The sequence below is a fragment of the Scyliorhinus torazame genome, chromosome 5, assembly GCF_047496885.1.
Source record: "Scyliorhinus torazame isolate Kashiwa2021f chromosome 5, sScyTor2.1, whole genome shotgun sequence".
Taxonomy (NCBI): Eukaryota; Metazoa; Chordata; class Chondrichthyes; order Carcharhiniformes; family Scyliorhinidae; genus Scyliorhinus; species Scyliorhinus torazame.
In genome coordinates this window covers 1,261,759-1,279,381 of record NC_092711.1, presented here as the reverse complement: position 1 = coordinate 1,279,381, position 17,623 = coordinate 1,261,759, and the positions used below count along the sequence as shown (strand labels likewise).

General features: G+C 53.2%; 1 protein-coding gene across 1 annotated transcript in view; it reads right to left on the bottom strand.

Moving 5' to 3' along the window:
* Positions 1 to 17,623, bottom strand: part of LOC140422575 (myosin-6-like) — a 232,384-nt gene that overhangs the window by 1,383 nt on the left and 213,378 nt on the right. Inside the window, 1 exon segment of the mRNA XM_072507581.1 lies at positions 1,334 to 1,642. Within this exon segment, the coding sequence (XP_072363682.1) occupies positions 1,334 to 1,642 (309 nt within the window).

Below are 17,623 nucleotides of genomic sequence, written 5' to 3'. Positions count from 1 at the left end.
AGTACTGACCCTCTGACAGTGCGGCGCTCCCTCAGTACTGACCCTCTGACAGTGCAGCACTCCCTCAGTACTGACCCTCTGACAGTGCAGCGCTCCCTCAGTACTGACCCTCTGACAGTGCGGCACTCCCTCAGTACTGACCCTCTGACAGTGCGGCACTCCCTCAGTACTGACCCTCTGACAGTGCGGCACTCCCTCAGTACTGACCCTCTGGCAGTGCGGCACTCCCTCAGTACTGACCCTCTGACAGTGCGGCACTCGCTCAGTACTGACCCGCTGACAGTGCGGCACTCCCTCAGTACTGACCCACTGACAGTGCGGCACTCCCTCAGTACTGACCCACTGACAGTGCGGCGCTCCCTCAGTACTGACCCTCTGACAGTGCGGCACTCCCTCAGTACTGACCCTCTGACAGTGAGGCACTCCCTCAGTACTGACCCTCTGACAGCGCGGCACTCCCTCAGTACTGACCCTCTGACAGTGCGGCACTCCCTCAGTACTGACCCTCTGACAGTGCGGCGCTCCCTCAGTACTGCCCCTCTGACAGTGCGGCACTCCCTCAGTACTGACCCTCTGACAGTGCGGCGCTCCCTCAGTACTGACCCTCTGACAGTGCGGCACTCCCTCAGTACTGACCCTCTGACAGTGCGGCACTCCCTCAGTACTGACTCTCTGACAGTGCGGCGCTCCCTCAGTACTGACCCTCTGACAGTGCGGCACTCCCTCAGTACTGACCCTCTGACAGTGCGGCACTCCCTCAGTACTGACCCTCTGACAGTGCGGCACTCCCTCAGTACTGACTCTCTGACAGTGCGGCACTCCCTCAGTACTGACCCTCTGACAGTGCGGTACTCCCTCAGTATTGACCCTCTGACAGTGGGACACTCCCTCAGTACTGACCCTCTGACAGTGCGGTGCTCCCTCAGTACTGACCCTCTGACATTGCGGCACTCGCTCAGTACTGACTCTCTGACAGTGCGGCACTCCCTCAGTACTGACCCTCTGACAGGGCAGCACTCCCTCAGTACTGACCCTCTGACAGTGCAGCACTCCCTCAGTACTGACCCTCTGACAGTGCGGCACTCCCTCAGTACTGACCCTCTGACAGTGCGGCACTCCCTCAGTACTGACCCTCTGACAGTACGGCACTCCCTCAGTACTGACCCTCTGACTGTGCGGCACTCCCTCAGTACTGACCCTCTGACAGTGCGGCACTCCCTCAGTACTGACCCTCTGACAGTGCGGCACTCCCTCAGACCTGACCCTCTGACAGTGCGGCACTCCCTCAGTACTGACCCTCTGACAGTGCGGCACTCCCTCAGTACTGCCGTACCTTCAGGCTGCCTTGCAGGTTCTTTAACAGTCGATGTGCTTCGCTGGCCTGTCTGTTAGCCAGGTTGAGCTGCACTTCCATCTCGTTCAGGTCCCCCTCCATCTTCTTCTTCACCCTCAGAGCTTCGTTCCGGCTCCGCGTCTCCGACTCCAGCGACGTCTGCAGCGTGTCCACCACCCTCTGCTGGTTCCTCTTCGCTTGCTCCATCTCCTCGTCCTTCTCCGCCAACTTCCGCTCCATGTCCGCTTTGATCTGGTTGTACTCCAGCTGGGCTCGCAAAATCTTCCCCTCCTCGTGTTCCAGCGTGGCCTTAAGGACGTGAAATACAGGGTTAGATACGGAGTAAAGCTCCCTCGACACTGTCCCCATCAAACACTCCCAGGACAGGTACAGCACAGGGTTAGATACAGAGTAAAGCTCCCTCTACACTGTCCCCATCAAACACTCCCAGGACAGGTACAGCACGGGGGAAGATACAGAGTAAAGCTCCCTCTACACTGTCCCCATCAAACACTCCCAGGACAGGTAGAGCACGGGGTTAGATACAGAGTAAAGCTCTCTCTACACTGTCCCCATCAAACACTCCCAGGACAGGTACAGCACGGGGTTAGATACAGAGTAAAGCTCCCTCTACACTGTCCCCATCAAACACTCCCAGGACAGGTACAGCACGGGGTTAGATACGGAGTAAAGCTCCCTCTACACTGTCCCCATCAAACACTCCCAGGAAAGGTACAGCACGGGGTTAGATACAGAGTAAAGCTCCCTCTACACTGTCCCCATCAAACACTCCCAGGACTGGTACAGCATGGGGTTAGATACAGAGTAAAGCTCCCTCTACACTGTCCCCATCAAACACTCCCAGGACAGGTACAGCACGGGTTAGATACAGAGTAAAGCTCCCTCTACACTGTCTCCATCAAACACTCCCAGGACAGGTACAGCACGGGGTTAGGTACAGAGTAAAGCTCCCTCTACACTGTCCCCATCAAACACTCCCAGGACAGGTACAGCACAGGTTAGATACAGAGTAAAGCTCCCTCTACACTGTCCCCATCAAACACTCCCAGGACAGGTACAGCGCGGGGTTAGATACAGAGTAAAGCTCCCTCTACACTGTCCCCATCAAACACTCCCAGGACAGGTACAGCATTGGGTTAGATACAGAGTAACGCTCCCTCTACACTGTCCCCATCAAACACTCCCAGGACAGGTACAGCACGGGGTTAGATACAGAGTAAAGCTCCCTCTACACAGTCCCCATCAAACACTCCCAGGGCAGGTACAGCACGGGGTTAGATACAGAGTAAAGCTCCCTGTATACTGTCCCCATCAAACACTCCCAGGGCAGGTACAGCACGGGGTTAGATACAGAGTAAAGCTCCGTCTACACTGTCCCCATCAAACACTTCCAGGACAGGTACAGCACGGGGTTAGATACAGAGTAAAGCTCTCTCTACACTGTCCCCATCAAACACTCCCAGGACAGGTACAGCACGGGGTTAGATACAGAGTAAAGCTCCCGCTACACTGTCCCCATCAAACACTCCCAGGACAGGTACAGCACGGGGTTAGATACGGAGTAAAGCTCCCTCGACACTGTCCCCATCAAACACTCCCAGGACAGGTACAGCACGGGGTTAGATACAGAGTAAAGCTCCCTCTACACTGTCCACATCAAACACTCCCAGGACAGGTACAGCACGGGGTTAGATACAGATTAAAGCTCCCTCTACACTGTCCCCATCAAACACTCCATGGACAGGTACAGCACGGGGTTAGATACAGAGTAAAGCTCCCTCTACACTGTCCCCATCAAACACATCCCAGGACAGGTACAGCACGGGGTTAGATACAGAGTAAAGCTCCCTCTACACTGTCCCCATCAAACACTCCCAGGACAGGTACAGCACGGGGTTAGATACAGAGTAAAGCTCCCTCTGCACTGTCCCCATCAAACACTCCCAGGACAGGTCCAGCACGGGGTTAGATACAGAGTAAAGCTCTCTCGACACTGTCCCCACCAAACACTCCCAGGACAGGTACAGCACGGGGTTAGATACAGAGTAAAGCTCCCTCTACACTGTCCCCATCAAACACTCCCAGGACAGGTACAGCGCGGGGATAGATACAGAGTAAAGCTCCCTCTACACCGTCCCCATCAAACACTCCCAGGACAGGTACAGCACGGGGTTAGATACAGAGTAAAGCTCCCTCTACACTGTCCCCATCAAACACTCCCAACACAGGTACAGCATGGGGTTAGATACAGAGTAAAGCTCCCTCTACACTGTCCCCATCAAACACTCCCAGGACAGGTACAGCACGGGGTTAGATACAGAGTAAAGCTCCCTCTACACTGTCCCCATCAAACACTCCCAGGACAGGTACAGCACAGGGTTAGATACAGAGTAAAGCTCCCTCTACACTGTCCCCATCAAACACTCCCAGGACAGGTACAGCACGGGGTTAGATACAGAGTAAAGCTCCCTCTACACTGTCCCCATCAAACACTCCCAGGACAGGTACAGCACGGGGTTAGATACAGAGTAAAGCTCCCTCTACACTGTCCCCATCAAACACTCCCAGGACAGGTACAGCACGGAGTTAGATACAGAGTAAAGCTCCCTCCACACTGTCCCCATCAAACACTCCCAGGACAGGTACAGCACGGGGTTAGATCCAGAGTAAAGCTCCCTCGACACTGTCCCCATCAAACACTCCCAGGACAGGTACAGCACGGGGTTAGATACAGAGTAAAGCTCCCTCTACACTGTCCCCATCAAACACTCCCAGGACAGGTACAGCACAGGGTTAGGTACAGAGTAAAGCTCCCTCTACACTGTCCCCATCAAACACTCCCAGGACAGGTACAGCACGGGGTTAGATACAGGGTAAAGCTCCCTCTACACTGTCCCCATCAAAAACTCCCAGGACAGGTACAGCACGGGGTTAGATACAGAGTAAAGCTCCCTCTGCACTGTCCCCATCAAGCACTCCCAGGACAGGTACAGCACGGGGTTAGATACAGAGTAAAGCTCCCTCGACACTGTCCCCATCAAACACTCCCAGGACAGGTACAGCACGCGGTTAGATACGGAGTAAAGCTCCCTCTACACTGTCCCCATCAAACACTCCCAGGACAGGTACAGCACGGGGTTAGATACAGAGTACGCTCCCTCTACACTGTCCCCATCAAACACTCCCAGGACAGGTACAGCACGGGGTACGATACAGAGTAAAGCTCCCTCTACACTGTCCCTATCAAACACTCCCAGGACAGGTACAGCACGGGGTTAGATACAGAGTTAAGCTCCCTCTACACTGTCCCCATCAAACACTCCCAGGACAGGTACAGCACGGGGTTAGATACAGAGTAAAGCTCCCTCTACACTGTCCCCATCAAACACTCCCAGGACAGGTACAGCACGGGGTTAGATACAGAGTAAAGCTCCCTCTACACTGTCCCCATCAAACACTCCCAGGACAGGTACAGCACGGAGTTAGATACAGAGTAAAGCTCCCTCCACACTGTCCCCATCAAACACTCCCAGGACAGGTACAGCACGGGGATAGATACAGAGTAAAGCTCCCTCGACGCTGTCCCCATCAAACACTCCCAGGACAGGTACAGCACGGGGTTAGATACAGAGTAAAGCTCCCTCTACACTGTCCCCATCAAACACTCCCAGGACAGGTACAGCACAGGGTTAGGTACAGAGTAAAGATCCCTCTACACTGTCCCCATCAAACACTCCCAGGACAGGTACAGCACGGGGTTAGATACAGGGTAAAGCTCCCTCTACACTGTCCCCATCAAAAACTCCCAGGACAGGTACAGCACGGGGTTAGATACAGAGTAAAGCTCCCTCTGCACTGTCCCCATCAAGCACTCCCAGGACAGGTACAGCACGGGGTTAGATACAGGGTAAAGCTCCCTCTACACTGTCCCCATCAAAAACTCCCAGGACAGGTACAGCACGGGGTTAGATACAGAGTAAAGCTCCCTCTGCACTGTCCCCATCAAGCACTCCCAGGACAGGTACAGCACGGGGTTAGATACAGAGTAAAGCTCCCTCGACACTGTCCCCATCAAACACTCCCAGAACAGGTACAGCACGAGGTTAGATACAGAGTAAAGCTCCCTCTACACTGTCCCCATCAAACACTCCCAGGACAGGTACAGCACGGGGTTAGATACAGAGTAAAGCTCCCTCTCCACAGTCCCCCATCAAACACTCCCAGGACAGGTACAGCACGGGGTTAGATACAGAGTAAAGCTCCCTCTACACTGTCCCCATCAAACACTCCCAGGACAGGTACAGCACAGGGTTAGGTACAGAGTAAAGCTCCCTCTACACTGTCCCCAACAAACACTCCCAGGACAGGTACAGCATGGGGTTAGATACAGAGTAAAGCTCCCTCTACACTGTCCCCATCAAACACTCCCAGGACAGGTACAGCACGGGGTTAGATACAGAGTAAAGCTCCCTCTACACTGTCCCCATCAAACACTCCCAGGACAGGTACAGCACGGGGTTAGATACAGAGTAAAGCTCCCTCTACACTGTCCCCATCAAACACTCCCAGGACAGGTACAGCACGGGGTTAGATACAGAGTAAAGCTCCCTCTACACTGTCCCCATCAAACACTCCCAGGACAGGTACAGCACGGGGTTAGATACGGAGTAAAGCTCCCTCTACACTGTCCCCATCAAACACTCCCAGGAAAGGTACAGCACGGGGTTAGATACAGAGTAAAGCTCCCTCTACACTGTCCCCATCAAACACTCCCAGGACTGGTACAGCATGGGGTTAGATACAGAGTAAAGCTCCCTCTACACTGTCCCCATCAAACACTCCCAGGACAGGTACAGCACGGGTTAGATACAGAGTAAAGCTCCCTCTACACTGTCTCCATCAAACACTCCCAGGACAGGTACAGCACGGGGTTAGGTACAGAGTAAAGCTCCCTCTACACTGTCCCCATCAAACACTCCCAGGACAGGTACAGCACAGGTTAGATACAGAGTAAAGCTCCCTCTACACTGTCCCCATCAAACACTCCCAGGACAGGTACAGCGCGGGGTTAGATACAGAGTAAAGCTCCCTCTACACTGTCCCCATCAAACACTCCCAGGACAGGTACAGCACGGGGTTAGATACAGAGTAAAGCTCCCTCTACACTGTCCCCATCAAACACTCCCAGGACAGGTACAGCACGGGGTTAGATACAGAGTAAAGCTCCCTCTACACTGTCCCCATCAAACACTCCCAGGGCAGGTACAGCACGGGGTTAGATACAGAGTAAAGCTCCCTGTATACTGTCCCCATCAAACACTCCCAGGGCAGGTACAGCACGGGGTTAGATACAGAGTAAAGCTCCGCCTACACTGTCCCCATCAAACACTTCCAGGACAGGTACAGCACGGGGTTAGATACAGAGTAAAGCTCTCTCTACACTGTCCCCATCAAACACTCCCAGGACAGGTACAGCACGGGGTTAGATACAGAGTAAAGCTCCCGCTACACTGTCCCCATCAAACACTCCCAGGACAGGTACAGCACGGGGTTAGATACGGAGTAAAGCTCCCTCGACACTGTCCCCATCAAACACTCCCAGGACAGGTACAGCACGGGGTTAGATACAGAGTAAAGCTCCCTCTACACTGTCCACATCAAACACTCCCAGGACAGGTACAGCACGGGGTTAGATACAGAGTAAAGCTCCCTCTACACTGTCCCCATCAAACACTCCATGGACAGGTACAGCACGGGGTTAGATACAGAGTAAAGCTCCCTCTACACTGTCCCCATCAAACACATCCCAGGACAGGTACAGCACGGGGTTAGATACAGAGTAAAGCTCCCTCTACACTGTCCCCATCAAACACTCCCAGGACAGGTACAGCACGGGGTTAGATACAGAGTAAAGATCCCTCTGCACTGTCCCCATCAAACACTCCCAGGACAGGTCCAGCACGGGGTTAGATACAGAGTAAAGCTCTCTCGACACTGTCCCCACCAAACACTCCCAGGACAGGTACAGCACGGGGTTAGATACAGAGTAAAGCTCCCTCTACACTGTCCCCATCAAACACTCCCAGGACAGGTACAGCGCGGGGATAGATACAGAGTAAAGCTCCCTCTACACCGTCCCCATCAAACACTCCCAGGACAGGTACAGCACGGGGTTAGATACAGAGTAAAGCTCCCTCTACACTGTCCCCATCAAACACTCCCAACACAGGTACAGCATGGGGTTAGATACAGTGTAAAGCTCCCTCTACACTGTCCCCATCAAACACTCCCAGGACAGGTACAGCACGGGGTTAGATACAGAGTAAAGCTCCCTCTACACTGTCCCCATCAAACACTCCCAGGACAGGTACAGCACAGGGTTAGATACAGAGTAAAGCTCCCTCTACACTGTCCCCATCAAACACTCCCAGGACAGGTACAGCACGGGGTTAGATACAGAGTAAAGCTCCCTCTACACTGTCCCCATCAAACACTCCAAGGACAGGTACAGCACGGGGTTAGATACAGAGTAAAGCTCCCTCTACACTGTCCCCATGAAACACTCCCAGGACAGGTACAGCACGGAGATAGATACAGAGTAAAGCTCCCTCCACACTGTCCCCATCAAACACTCCCAGGACAGGTACAGCACGGGGTTAGATCCAGAGTAAAGCTCCCTCGACACTGTCCCCATCAAACACTCCCAGGACAGGTACAGCACGGGGTTAGATACAGAGTAAAGCTCCCTCTACACTGTCCCCATCAAACACTCCCAGGACAGGTACAGCACAGGGTTAGGTACAGAGTAAAGCTCCCTCTACACTGTCCCCATCAAACACTCCCAGGACAGGTACAGCACGGGGTTAGATACAGGGTAAAGCTCCCTCTACACTGTCCCCATCAAAAACTCCCAGGACAGGTACAGCACGGGGTTAGATACAGAGTAAAGCTCCCTCTGCACTGTCCCCATCAAGCACTCCCAGGACAGGTACAGCACGGGGTTAGATACAGAGTAAAGCTCCCTCGACACTGTCCCCATCAAACACTCCCAGGACAGGTACAGCACGCGGTTAGATACGGAGTAAAGCTCCCTCTACACTGTCCCCATCAAACACTCCCAGGACAGGTACAGCACGGGGTTAGATACAGAGTACGCTCCCTCTACACTGTCCCCATCAAACACTCCCAGGACAGGTACAGCACGGGGTACGATACAGAGTAAAGCTCCCTCTACACTGTCCCTATCAAACACTCCCAGGACAGGTACAGCACGGGGTTAGATACAGAGTTAAGCTCCCTCTACACTGTCCCCATCAAACACTCCCAGGACAGGTACAGCACGGGGTTAGATACAGAGTAAAGCTCCCTCTACACTGTCCCCATCAAACACTCCCAGGACAGGTACAGCACGGGGTTAGATACAGAGTAAAGCTCCCTCTACACTGTCCCCATCAAACACTCCCAGGACAGGTACAGCACGGAGTTAGATACAGAGTAAAGCTCCCTCCACACTGTCCCCATCAAACACTCCCAGGACAGGTACAGCACGGGGTTAGATCCAGAGTAAAGCTCCCTCGACACTGTCCCCATCAAACACTCCCAGGACAGGTACAGCACGGGGTTAGATACAGAGTAAAGCTCCCTCTACACTGTCCCCATCAAACACTCCCAGGACAGGTACAGCACAGGGTTAGGTACAGAGTAAAGCTCCCTCTACACTGTCCCCATCAAACACTCCCAGGACAGGTACAGCACGGGGTTAGATACAGGGTAAAGCTCCCTCTACACTGTCCCCATCAAAAACTCCCAGGACAGGTACAGCACGGGGTTAGATACAGAGTAAAGCTCCCTCTGCACTGTCCCCATCAAGCACTCCCAGGACAGGTACAGCACGGGGTTAGATACAGAGTAAAGCTCCCTCGACACTGTCGCCATCAAACACTCCCAGGACAGGTACAGCACGGGGTTAGATACAGAGTAAAGCTCCCTCTACACTGTCCCCATCAAACACTCCCAGGACAGGTACAGCACGGGGTTAGATACAGAGTAAAGCTCCCTCTCCACAGTCCCCCATCAAACACTCCCAGGACAGGTACAGCACGGGGTTAGATACAGAGTAAAGCTCCCTCTACACTGTCCCCATCAAACACTCCCAGGACAGGTACAGCACAGGGTTAGGTACAGAGTAAAGCTCCCTCTACACTGACCCCATCAAACACTCCCAGGACAGGTACAGCACGGGGTTAGATACAGAGTAAAGCTCCCTCTACACTGTCCCCATCAAACACTCCCAGGACAGGTACAGCACGGGGTTAGATACAGAATAAAGCTCCCTCTACACTGTCCCCATCAAACACTCCCAGGACAGGTACAGCACGGGGTTAGATACAGAGTAAAGCTCCCTCTACACTGTCCCCATCAAACACTCCCAGGACAGGTACAGCACGGGGTTAGATACAGAGTAAAGCTCCCTAGACACTGTCCCCATCAAACACTCCCAGGACAGGTACAGCACGGGGTTAGATACAGAGTAAAGCTCCCTCGACACTGTCCCCATCAAACACTCCCAGGACAGGTACAGCACGGGGTTAGATACAGAGTAAAGCTCCCTCTACACTGTCCCCATCAAACACTCCCAGGACAGGTACAGCACGGGGTTAGATACAGAGTAAAGCTCCCTCTACACTGTCCCCATCAAACACTCCCAGGACAGGTACAGCACGGGGTTAGATACAGGGTAAAGCTCCCTCTACACTGTCCCCATCAAAAACTCCCAGGACAGGTACAGCACGGGGTTAGATACAGAGTAAAGCTCCCTCTGCACTGTCCCCATCAAGCACTCCCAGGACAGGTACAGCACGGGGTTAGATACAGAGTAAAGCTCCCTCTACACTGTCCCCATCAAACACTCACAGGACAGGTACAGCACAGGGTTAGGTGCAGAGTAAAGCTCCCTCTACACTGTCCCCATCAAACACTCCCAGGACAGGTACAGCACAGGTTAGATACAGAGTAAAGCTCCCTCTACACTGTCCCCATCAAACACTCCCAGGACAGGTACAGCGCGGGGTTAGATACAGAGTAAAGCTCCCTCTACACTGTCCCCATCAAACACTCCCAGGACAGGTACAGCACGGGGTTAGATACAGAGTAAAGCTCCCTCTACACTGTCCCCATCAAACACTCCCAGGACAGGTACAGCACGGGGTTAGATACAGAGTAAAGCTCCCTCTACACTGTCCCCATCAAACACTCCCAGGGCAGGTACAGCACGGGGTTAGATACAGAGTAAAGCTCCCTGTATACTGTCCCCATCAAACACTCCCAGGGCAGGTACAGCACGGGGTTAGATACAGAGTAAAGCTCCGCCTACACTGTCCCCATCAAACACTTCCAGGACAGGTACAGCACGGGGTTAGATACAGAGTAAAGCTCTCTCTACACTGTCCCCATCAAACACTCCCAGGACAGGTACAGCACGGGGTTAGATACAGAGTAAAGCTCCCGCTACACTGTCCCCATCAAACACTCCCAGGACAGGTACAGCACGGGGTTAGATACGGAGTAAAGCTCCCTCGACACTGTCCCCATCAAACACTCCCAGGACAGGTACAGCACGGGGTTAGATACAGAGTAAAGCTCCCTCTACACTGTCCACATCAAACACTCCCAGGACAGGTACAGCACGGGGTTAGATACAGAGTAAAGCTCCCTCTACACTGTCCCCATCAAACACTCCATGGACAGGTACAGCACGGGGTTAGATACAGAGTAAAGCTCCCTCTACACTGTCCCCATCAAACACATCCCAGGACAGGTACAGCACGGGGTTAGATACAGAGTAAAGCTCCCTCTACACTGTCCCCATCAAACACTCCCAGGACAGGTACAGCACGGGGTTAGATACAGAGTAAAGATCCCTCTGCACTGTCCCCATCAAACACTCCCAGGACAGGTCCAGCACGGGGTTAGATACAGAGTAAAGCTCTCTCGACACTGTCCCCACCAAACACTCCCAGGACAGGTACAGCACAGGGTTAGGTACAGAGTAAAGCTCCCTCTACACTGTCCCCATCAAACACTCCCAGGACAGGTACAGCACGGGGTTAGATACAGGGTAAAGCTCCCTCTACACTGTCCCCATCAAAAACTCCCAGGACAGGTACAGCACGGGGTTAGATACAGAGTAAAGCTCCCTCTGCACTGTCCCCATCAAGCACTCCCAGGACAGGTACAGCACGGGGTTAGATACAGAGTAAAGCTCCCTCGACACTGTCGCCATCAAACACTCCCAGGACAGGTACAGCACGGGGTTAGATACAGAGTAAAGCTCCCTCTACACTGTCCCCATCAAACACTCCCAGGACAGGTACAGCACGGGGTTAGATACAGAGTAAAGCTCCCTCTCCACAGTCCCCCATCAAACACTCCCAGGACAGGTACAGCACGGGGTTAGATACAGAGTAAAGCTCCCTCTACACTGTCCCCATCAAACACTCCCAGGACAGGTACAGCACAGGGTTAGGTACAGAGTAAAGCTCCCTCTACACTGACCCCATCAAACACTCCCAGGACAGGTACAGCACGGGGTTAGATACAGAGTAAAGCTCCCTCTACACTGTCCCCATCAAACACTCCCAGGACAGGTACAGCACGGGGTTAGATACAGAATAAAGCTCCCTCTACACTGTCCCCATCAAACACTCCCAGGACAGGTACAGCACGGGGTTAGATACAGAGTAAAGCTCCCTCTACACTGTCCCCATCAAACACTCCCAGGACAGGTACAGCACGGGGTTAGATACAGAGTAAAGCTCCCTAGACACTGTCCCCATCAAACACTCCCAGGACAGGTACAGCACGGGGTTAGATACAGAGTAAAGCTCCCTCGACACTGTCCCCATCAAACACTCCCAGGACAGGTACAGCACGGGGTTAGATACAGAGTAAAGCTCCCTCTACACTGTCCCCATCAAACACTCCCAGGACAGGTACAGCACGGGGTTAGATACAGAGTAAAGCTCCCTCTACACTGTCCCCATCAAACACTCCCAGGACAGGTACAGCACGGGGTTAGATACAGGGTAAAGCTCCCTCTACACTGTCCCCATCAAAAACTCCCAGGACAGGTACAGCACGGGGTTAGATACAGAGTAAAGCTCCCTCTGCACTGTCCCCATCAAGCACTCCCAGGACAGGTACAGCACGGGGTTAGATACAGAGTAAAGCTCCCTCTACACTGTCCCCATCAAACACTCACAGGACAGGTACAGCACAGGGTTAGGTGCAGAGTAAAGCTCCCTCTACACTGTCCCCATCAAACACTCCCAGGACAGGTACAGCACAGGTTAGATACAGAGTAAAGCTCCCTCTACACTGTCCCCATCAAACACTCCCAGGACAGGTACAGCGCGGGGTTAGATACAGAGTAAAGCTCCCTCTACACTGTCCCCATCAAACACTCCCAGGACAGGTACAGCACGGGGTTAGATACAGAGTAAAGCTCCCTCTACACTGTCCCCATCAAACACTCCCAGGACAGGTACAGCACGGGGTTAGATACAGAGTAAAGCTCCCTCTACACTGTCCCCATCAAACACTCCCAGGGCAGGTACAGCACGGGGTTAGATACAGAGTAAAGCTCCCTGTATACTGTCCCCATCAAACACTCCCAGGGCAGGTACAGCACGGGGTTAGATACAGAGTAAAGCTCCGCCTACACTGTCCCCATCAAACACTTCCAGGACAGGTACAGCACGGGGTTAGATACAGAGTAAAGCTCTCTCTACACTGTCCCCATCAAACACTCCCAGGACAGGTACAGCACGGGGTTAGATACAGAGTAAAGCTCCCGCTACACTGTCCCCATCAAACACTCCCAGGACAGGTACAGCACGGGGTTAGATACGGAGTAAAGCTCCCTCGACACTGTCCCCATCAAACACTCCCAGGACAGGTACAGCACGGGGTTAGATACAGAGTAAAGCTCCCTCTACACTGTCCACATCAAACACTCCCAGGACAGGTACAGCACGGGGTTAGATACAGAGTAAAGCTCCCTCTACACTGTCCCCATCAAACACTCCATGGACAGGTACAGCACGGGGTTAGATACAGAGTAAAGCTCCCTCTACACTGTCCCCATCAAACACATCCCAGGACAGGTACAGCACGGGGTTAGATACAGAGTAAAGCTCCCTCTACACTGTCCCCATCAAACACTCCCAGGACAGGTACAGCACGGGGTTAGATACAGAGTAAAGATCCCTCTGCACTGTCCCCATCAAACACTCCCAGGACAGGTCCAGCACGGGGTTAGATACAGAGTAAAGCTCTCTCGACACTGTCCCCACCAAACACTCCCAGGACAGGTACAGCACGGGGTTAGATACAGAGTAAAGCTCCCTCTACACTGTCCCCATCAAACACTCCCAGGACAGGTACAGCGCGGGGATAGATACAGAGTAAAGCTCCCTCTACACCGTCCCCATCAAACACTCCCAGGACAGGTACAGCACGGGGTTAGATACAGAGTAAAGCTCCCTCTACACTGTCCCCATCAAACACTCCCAACACAGGTACAGCATGGGGTTAGATACAGTGTAAAGCTCCCTCTACACTGTCCCCATCAAACACTCCCAGGACAGGTACAGCACGGGGTTAGATACAGAGTAAAGCTCCCTCTACACTGTCCCCATCAAACACTCCCAGGACAGGTACAGCACAGGGTTAGATACAGAGTAAAGCTCCCTCTACACTGTCCCCATCAAACACTCCCAGGACAGGTACAGCACGGGGTTAGATACAGAGTAAAGCTCCCTCTACACTGTCCCCATCAAACACTCCCAGGACAGGTACAGCACGGGGTTAGATACAGAGTAAAGCTCCCTCTACACTGTCCCCATGAAACACTCCCAGGACAGGTACAGCACGGAGATAGATACAGAGTAAAGCTCCCTCCACACTGTCCCCATCAAACACTCCCAGGACAGGTACAGCACGGGGTTAGATCCAGAGTAAAGCTCCCTCGACACTGTCCCCATCAAACACTCCCAGGACAGGTACAGCACGGGGTTAGATACAGAGTAAAGCTCCCTCTACACTGTCCCCATCAAACACTCCCAGGACAGGTACAGCACAGGGTTAGGTACAGAGTAAAGCTCCCTCTACACTGTCCCCATCAAACACTCCCAGGACAGGTACAGCACGGGGTTAGATACAGGGTAAAGCTCCCTCTACACTGTCCCCATCAAAAACTCCCAGGACAGGTACAGCACGGGGTTAGATACAGAGTAAAGCTCCCTCTGCACTGTCCCCATCAAGCACTCCCAGGACAGGTACAGCACGGGGTTAGATACAGAGTAAAGCTCCCTCGACACTGTCCCCATCAAACACTCCCAGGACAGGTACAGCACGCGGTTAGATACGGAGTAAAGCTCCCTCTACACTGTCCCCATCAAACACTCCCAGGACAGGTACAGCACGGGGTTAGATACAGAGTACGCTCCCTCTACACTGTCCCCATCAAACACTCCCAGGACAGGTACAGCACGGGGTACGATACAGAGTAAAGCTCCCTCTACACTGTCCCTATCAAACACTCCCAGGACAGGTACAGCACGGGGTTAGATACAGAGTTAAGCTCCCTCTACACTGTCCCCATCAAACACTCCCAGGACAGGTACAGCACGGGGTTAGATACAGAGTAAAGCTCCCTCTACACTGTCCCCATCAAACACTCCCAGGACAGGTACAGCACGGGGTTAGATACAGAGTAAAGCTCCCTCTACACTGTCCCCATCAAACACTCCCAGGACAGGTACAGCACGGAGTTAGATACAGAGTAAAGCTCCCTCCACACTGTCCCCATCAAACACTCCCAGGACAGGTACAGCACGGGGTTAGATCCAGAGTAAAGCTCCCTCGACACTGTCCCCATCAAACACTCCCAGGACAGGTACAGCACGGGGTTAGATACAGAGTAAAGCTCCCTCTACACTGTCCCCATCAAACACTCCCAGGACAGGTACAGCACAGGGTTAGGTACAGAGTAAAGCTCCCTCTACACTGTCCCCATCAAACACTCCCAGGACAGGTACAGCACGGGGTTAGATACAGGGTAAAGCTCCCTCTACACTGTCCCCATCAAAAACTCCCAGGACAGGTACAGCACGGGGTTAGATACAGAGTAAAGCTCCCTCTGCACTGTCCCCATCAAGCACTCCCAGGACAGGTACAGCACGGGGTTAGATACAGAGTAAAGCTCCCTCGACACTGTCCCCATCAAACACTCCCAGGACAGGTACAGCACGGGGTTAGATACAGAGTAAAGCTCCCTCTACACTGTCCCCATCAAACACCCCCAGGACAGGTACAGCACGGGGTTAGATACAGAGTAAAGCTCCCTCTCCACAGTCCCCCATCAAACACTCCCAGGACAGGTACAGCACGGGGTTAGATACAGAGTAAAGCTCCCTCGACACTGTCCCCATCAAACACTCCCAGGACAGGTACAGCACGCGGTTAGATACGGAGTAAAGCTCCCTCTACACTGTCCCCATCAAACACTCCCAGGACAGGTACAGCACGGGGTTAGATACAGAGTACGCTCCCTCTACACTGTCCCCATCAAACACTCCCAGGACAGGTACAGCACGGGGTACGATACAGAGTAAAGCTCCCTCTACACTGTCCCTATCAAACACTCCCAGGACAGGTACAGCACGGGGTTAGATACAGAGTTAAGCTCCCTCTACACTGTCCCCATCAAACACTCCCAGGACAGGTACAGCACGGGGTTAGATACAGAGTAAAGCTCCCTCTACACTGTCCCCATCAAACACTCCCAGGACAGGTACAGCACGGGGTTAGATACAGAGTAAAGCTCCCTCTACACTGTCCCCATCAAACACTCCCAGGACAGGTACAGCACGGAGTTAGATACAGAGTAAAGCTCCCTCCACACTGTCCCCATCAAACACTCCCAGGACAGGTACAGCACGGGGTTAGATCCAGAGTAAAGCTCCCTCGACACTGTCCCCATCAAACACTCCCAGGACAGGTACAGCACGGGGTTAGATACAGAGTAAAGCTCCCTCTACACTGTCCCCATCAAACACTCCCAGGACAGGTACAGCACAGGGTTAGGTACAGAGTAAAGCTCCCTCTACACTGTCCCCATCAAACACTCCCAGGACAGGTACAGCACGGGGTTAGATACAGGGTAAAGCTCCCTCTACACTGTCCCCATCAAAAACTCCCAGGACAGGTACAGCACGGGGTTAGATACAGAGTAAAGCTCCCTCTGCACTGTCCCCATCAAGCACTCCCAGGACAGGTACAGCACGGGGTTAGATACAGAGTAAAGCTCCCTCGACACTGTCCCCATCAAACACTCCCAGGACAGGTACAGCACGGGGTTAGATACAGAGTAAAGCTCCCTCTACACTGTCCCCATCAAACACTCCCAGGACAGGTACAGCACGGGGTTAGATACAGAGTAAAGCTCCCTCTCCACAGTCCCCCATCAAACACTCCCAGGACAGGTACAGCACGGGGTTAGATACAGAGTAAAGCTCCCTCTACACTGTCCCCATCAAACACTCCCAGGACAGGTACAGCACAGGGTTAGGTACAGAGTAAAGCTCCCTCTACACTGACCCCATCAAACACTCCCAGGACAGGTACAGCACGGGGTTAGATACAGAGTAAAGCTCCCTCTACACTGTCCCCATCAAACACTCCCAGGACAGGTACAGCACGGGGTTAGATACAGAATAAAGCTCCCTCTACACTGTCCCCATCAAACACTCCCAGGACAGGTACAGCACGGGGTTAGATACAGAGTAAAGCTCCCTCTACACTGTCCCCATCAAACACTCCCAGGACAGGTACAGCACGGGGTTAGATACAGAGTAAAGCTCCCTCGACACTGTCCCCATCAAACACTCCCAGGACAGGTACAGCACGGGGTTAGATACAGAGTAAAGCTCCCTCGACACTGTCCCCATCAAACACTCCCAGGACAGGTACAGCACGGGGTTAGATACAGAGTAAAGCTCCCTCTACACTGTCCCCATCAAACACTCCCAGGACAGGTACAGCACGGGGTTAGATACAGAGTAAAGCTCCCTCTACACTGTCCCCATCGAACACTCCCAGGACAGGTACAGCACGGGGTTAGATACAGGGTAAAGCTCCCTCTACACTGTCCCCATCAAAAACTCCCAGGACAGGTACAGCACGGAGTTAGATACAGAGTAAAGCTCC